The 6,027-nt window shown below is 50.0% G+C and overlaps 1 protein-coding gene across 1 annotated transcript in view; it reads left to right on the forward strand.

The window, feature by feature from the left end:
- Positions 1 to 457, forward strand: part of SERPINA3 (serpin family A member 3) — a 42,103-nt gene extending 41,646 nt beyond the window's left edge. Inside the window, exon 5 of the mRNA XM_007944550.2 lies at positions 337 to 457. Within this exon, the coding sequence (XP_007942741.2) occupies positions 337 to 457 (121 nt within the window). The remainder of the gene's footprint in view (positions 1 to 336) is intronic.
- Positions 458 to 6,027: the final 5,570 nt, after the last annotated feature.

Consider the following 6,027-nt stretch of genomic DNA (forward strand, 5'->3'; position numbering starts at 1 on the left):
GTGCCTGGCAAAGAGCAGACATTCTATGGCTGTCATTATTATTATTATTACTGATGTCGTTGTTGTCCTCCACCCACCACTGCTTTCAGACCAAGAACCCCAGAGGATGGAGGGTTCTCGGTGGCAGCCACTGGGGACTGTGCCCATGGCTGCAGCTCACTGAGTAGCCCTCGTGGACCCAGAAGATTCTGCTCTCGACAACCCCCAACCCCCACGACAGCCCCCCAGGCCTGCCCTGCACTGCCACAAGATTTCTAGGAGCACCATCGACTTGGCCTTCTGCCTCCACCAGGCGCCAGCTTTGGAGCCTCCAGTGGGAACATTCTCTTCTCCCAGCATCTACTTGGCTTTGGCCACAGTTTCCTTCAAGGTCCTGATTGCCAGCAGGCCCGAACTCCTCGAGGGCCTGGGGCCCAACCTCACCATGGTGCCCAAGACCGAGGTCCAGGAGGCATAGGCTTCACTCATGGGGTCCTCGGTTGCCCCTGACCATGGGCTAGTGCTGGTTCAGAGGCCTGGGCTCCAGAGACATCCAGGACCCCCAGGAGGCCCAGAAATACATTGAGAGGAATATAAAGAAGCAATGTGGGGTTGGAGGGGAAGCTCCAGGCCTCGATGAAGGACCTCAGGGATGAAACTGCAGCAATTCTGGGGAATCGCATACTCCTCAGAGGTGAGGCGGGGGCAGGTGTGCAATTGGAATCTCCTGCAAAATCCAGGTCTCCATGACCCCCACCCCCTACATATCAGTGTCTGGTGAGTCCCTCCTGCCGACTCAAATATAGGAGACACTTAGTAAGTGTCTGTACACTAAATCTTTGATGCTTCTGCTTGATTACCTTCAGGGATGGGGAACTCATCACTTCTCCCATTTTAAAGCAACTTGTTAAGTGTATCTTTGGAGAGGACTTTTCAAACATCAGTGTGTGTAAGAACTCTCAGGGAAACATGTTAAACGTGGAGGTATTTCATGCTATCCCAAGAGATTGTTTGTTTTGTCTTGTTTTACCAAGCAATTTCGATTCAGTGGGCAGGTAGGTATGGAACTCAAGACTCTGCACTTGAAGAAGCTCTGCTTCCTCCCCCCACAGTGATTCTGCTGCAGGTGGTCCTTGCCCTTCACTCTGAGAAGCTGTAAGCCACTGGCTTTCCTTCCTCTGGCAGGCCTGGGGCATGGGTCAGAGCAAGGCGAGTCTGAGACACGGAGATATGTAGTTTCCCCAAAGAGCCAGCAAGGCTGTGTGTCCCGACCACCATCAATGCTTTCTCAACATTACTGACTCAGTGACTCACACAGTGGCTGTGAGTGGCTTTGGCACTCTGTGACTCCCGTTCAGGCTCGGAGCATGGAATAAGGCCTCACACTGACCAGTGCTTTGGGGTCTCCAGGTGCATTCACCCAGGCTTCAGATGACCCTCTCACCTGGAGGAAGCAGGGAAGGTTGAGATCAGCGTGCCCATTTTACAGCAAAATGGGAAAACAGACTTTTCAAAAGGGAGGAAAATGATTTCCTGAGGCAGCAAAGCATTACTTCAATACATGCCTGTGAATATTTGTGGTATGTTACATATGTGTTTACACACACACACACACACACACATGTATTCTAAGTAAGGAGTCCCTGTTAGCCAGCCAGCCTTGTGCATGTTTCATATTTGTTTAATTCTTATCACTACTCAACAAGGTAGACATTATGATGTCCACCGGACAGATGAGAAAACTGAGGCACAAGGTAAGGAAACTGCCCTGAGTCTGAAAGCCTACCGGAGACCAGCCTTCAAATCCACATCTGCCTTTAGAGACATTTGGATTGCAACGATACCTTTTATTTCTTAAAGAGCAACCATCTCTCCAATGGATTCCTGTCTCAGCCTCGTGGGCTCAGCCCTTTGACCTGTGTGCCTCTGGCCCAAAGAGATTCTCTGTGGATGAGCACAGGGCCATGTGGGTCCCTTTGATAAGACAGAAGGCCCACCATCGTTTCTTCCACGACCTCAAGCTGCCATGCTTGGTGCTGCAGATTGACCACGCAACCAATGCCACCACCTCTTTCATCTTCCCCAAGTGGGGCTACAGCTGGAAGACACCCTACAGCCTAAAGCCTTCATCAAGTGGGACTGTCTGCTCCAGACACAAGGCCCAGTGGAGTGATGGTTTCCAAGGATGATCCCACCTCTTCCCTCAACCATCCTACAGTCTCAACCCCTAGGATACTGTGCCACCCAGGGGACTAGCACCCCCAGAGCACTGCCATCTCCCAAGGAACTGTCACCCTCCTAGGACTGTCATTCTCCCAGACACTGTCCTTGCCTCCCTGAGATGTCAGGGTGGCCTGGGAGTCTGGAGGTTGATTCTGGTCCCAGCTCTGCTGCATGCGTGGTGACACCTTGGGCCAGTCCCAACCCCTCTCCAGGACACAGTTGCAGCTATAGAGGAAGCTTATAGTTACAGCAGCATATGAAGGGCATGGGGAGGACCTGCGGCTCCCATTTCATGAAAGCAGATGACAGAACAATGCACCCAGGAATCCAAAGAGGGCACAGCATGCCTTCTCTGGGGTTCAGGTGACTCTTCCTAGCACGTGTCATAGTTCAGCTGCGCCACGAGTAAAGAAAAGAAGATGAGTGGCAAAGAGGACATTCTGGGGCCAGGGGTCTGCTTGCAGTGCAGAAGCCCAGAGGAGCAACAGCACCTCCGCCTGTTGAGGAGAACACAGGGAGCTGAGCTGTTTCAGGAACAAAGTGGGAGGAATTGGGAAGCCAGGAAGGGAGGTACTCAGGGGAAGACAGAAAAGGCAGACAGGGGTTGAAGCTTCCAGGGCCTTGGTGGGTAAGGGCTGGACCCAGAGGGCAGAAGGGAACCTGACAGACTTTAAATGGGATGGTGTGCCTTCTGGCTGCCCCTTGGAGAACTGGCTGGTCGGGATGCAGTGGGCAGAGATTGAGCAGATGGAAACGCCTGGGAAGGCTGAGCAAGGGCTGGTGAGAGCCAGAGGCTTAGGCCTGAGGCGTGACCAGGCGACAGGGCACAGGCCCTTTCGGGATCCCGGCCTCACAAGTTACCAACAGCAAATTCATTTCTGTCTGTCCGCAGGGAACTCGATTTCCATTCCCCCAAATTTTCCATTGCCGGCACCTACCAAATGGAAGCACTGTTTCACGAGTCAAGTGTGGGCAGTGTCCCCAGCAGCTGCCGCTGAACATCTGTAAGTTCAGCTGGGGATGGAGGTCGAGGGCTCTCAATGCCTTTGGCAACCACCGGGAGATGTCCAGCACCTCTTTAATGATGGGGAGCCCCTGTTTCCTGTAAGCTTGCAATTGCTACCTGCTTCTCTGCATTTCTCCCCCATCAGCAAGCATTTACAAGATCCTAGGGAGCCCACGAGAATAAGTCAGCATTTCTGCCCTCAGGGTGACAAGGAAGGAAAGTGTGGAATGATAGAAATACAGCGCATGCCACAGTCAGGGCCCCACAGAGAAGCAGGATCAAGCAGGTTTTGGAAGTGCTGAGGATGCGTCCTGGGGTAGGCCGTTCCTCATCTGGGGCCAGAAGGACAAGTCATGGAAAGGAGAGGCTGAGAGGAACTTTGGGCCTGCTGTGTGTGCAGGGGGGAGGGGGCAGGAGCCTCAGGAACTGCAAGACTGCCAACTGGGTGAAGCTGGCCCTGTCCATCTCGGAAGATCCTGTCAGCTGCTCCAATGACCTGGGACTCTTTCCTGAGAGCAAACGGGAAGTTGCTAAGGCATGGAAAAGTACCTAATCATATTAATGCCCTAGAAAGTTCTAGTAAGATCTGTGGAGGGCAGAGTGCGGTGAAGACAGGTAGGACCCACCCATAGGTACAGAGAACGGAGGGAAATGCCCAGAGTTGTGCCCTCTGGGGCAGGAGAGTCACAGAGTAGAAATGGCAGGTGGAGAAGCTAAGGGGGAGAAGAAGCTAGCTCAGGCCTCACAGGCAACGGAGGTGTCCAGTCTCCCTGCTCATGCTCACTGGACGTTCACTGAGCACAGCTCTAGCCAGAGGCCAGCACTTTCCCGTATGCTGTATCCTTAAACCCAGGCAGTGAGGTGATGAGGTAAGTGTTGTTGTCCCCATTTAATAGATAAGAAAACTGAGACTTGGAGAAGTTAAGACGTTTCCCCAGGTCACCATTGCCAGCTAGCATAAGGTAGGATTTGTACCTCGCTCAAATCCTTTGACATCAAAGATCCAACCACATTCTTCATTTTGAACAGCACTGGGGGACATCTCTGTTGTCTCCACTTCACACACATCCCAGAAGGGACAGCGGGGGTGAGGAAAGGAATGTGGGCTTTGAGGTCATGCAGACCTGGGTCTCACTGAGCCTCTGTTTCCTCAGCTGGTAACTGGGGACTTTAGACCCCACCTGAGTGGGGATGCAACTTGCCCAAGGTCACATCATCCTGGTGGGGGTAGAACTAGAGTCCTTGACTTCAGGTATGATGGTTGTCCAGAGATGCCACTGATGGTAAAAGTGAGGGGAAGAAAGAGTGAGGGCTTACCATCTCCCAGGCATAGATTAAGTGCAGAGACAGCCAGTGAATGGAATGCATTATAATCTATTGAGCAGGATGGGAGGGGACAGGCAATGACAAATAGATATGGCATATGTTAGGTGACAATAAGTACCCCAAAGAAAAACACAACAGGATAAGGGGGACAGTAGGACTGGCTCTAGGAACAGTAGCTAAGGAAGTCTCTAAGAAGTCCTACCAAGGGAACATAATGTAAAGGCCTCCGTGATCTAGTGCTAACCTCCCTCCAGGCTAAGCCTCCTACTGCCCTACATATATTCTCACCACTGTATAAATCCATGAATGGGTGAGTGATGAAATGAATGAGAATGAATTAGCAAAGTGAAATGAATGAAATAATAAACAAATGTCATTAGGCAAAAGTGTTCTTGGATGGATGGATGGATGGGTGGGTGGAAAATGATGGTTGGGTGAGTAAGTAGATACTGAGGTGATTCTTAACTATTTTTAAGCACCAGCCATTAAACAAAACAAAACAAAAGAACTTAAGTAGATGGGTAGGTGGTGGATGGATGAATGTGGTAGGTGAGTTGTGAATAGATGGAATCATGAATAGGAAGATGGATGGCTGGGTGGTTTCATGGAGAGTGGAAGGATGGATGCATGGATGCATGGATGGACAGACGGTTGGATGGGTGGATGGATGATGGATGGATGGATGCCTGGATGCCTGGATGCCTGGATGGACATATGGTTGGATGGATGGACAGACGGATGGATGGATGGGTAAGTGAATCGGTGTACAGATGGGTGTATGAATATGTGAGTAGTGGGTGGATGGATGGATGGATGATTGACAGGGTGAGTGGATGGATAATGGTAGTTGTATTTATGGATGAATGTAGACAAAAGAGAGATAGGTAGATAGATAGACTTAAGAGTGGATGGATAACAACACGACTTTCTGTATCTTCACTCAGGTTTATAACTTTCTCAGCAATGACATTTAGTTTGACCTCCAATTGTACTGTATTGAACTATCCCCATTGATATTATTGGCAAATATATTTTGGAGACTTTCATCCTTTGGCTGCTTTAAATCTATGTTCACTGTTCAGTAATTGTCCCACAAGAAGCATTTTTTCCTATAAAAATAATCAATACAAAAAACCCAAACCCACTGCCATCAAGTCAATTCTGACCTATAGTGACCCCATTGGATTTCCAAGGGGGTAAATCTTTTTGGAAGTAGATTGTCCCATCTTCCTTCCATGGAGTGGCTGGTGGGTTTGAACCACCAACCTTCTGGGTAGCAGTCAAATGCCTTAGGCACTACACCACCAGAGCTCCTTAAAAATAGTCAATAGTTAAGTGAGAGAGGGAATAGCTGGATAGATGAGTCATCTATTTGAAGATGGATGGGAGGAGGGGTGACTGCATAGATAGATGAATGGATGGGTACCTATGGGGTTAAGTAAGGGGATAGGAAACAAACCATATAAAAATCAATGTTCTGCTGGCTGGCCCAG

The sequence above is a fragment of the Orycteropus afer genome, unplaced genomic scaffold (genome assembly GCF_000298275.1).
Source record: "Orycteropus afer afer isolate SDZICR_OR568_19922 unplaced genomic scaffold, OryAfe1.0 scaffold00127, whole genome shotgun sequence".
Lineage (NCBI taxonomy): Eukaryota > Metazoa > Chordata > Mammalia > Tubulidentata > Orycteropodidae > Orycteropus > Orycteropus afer.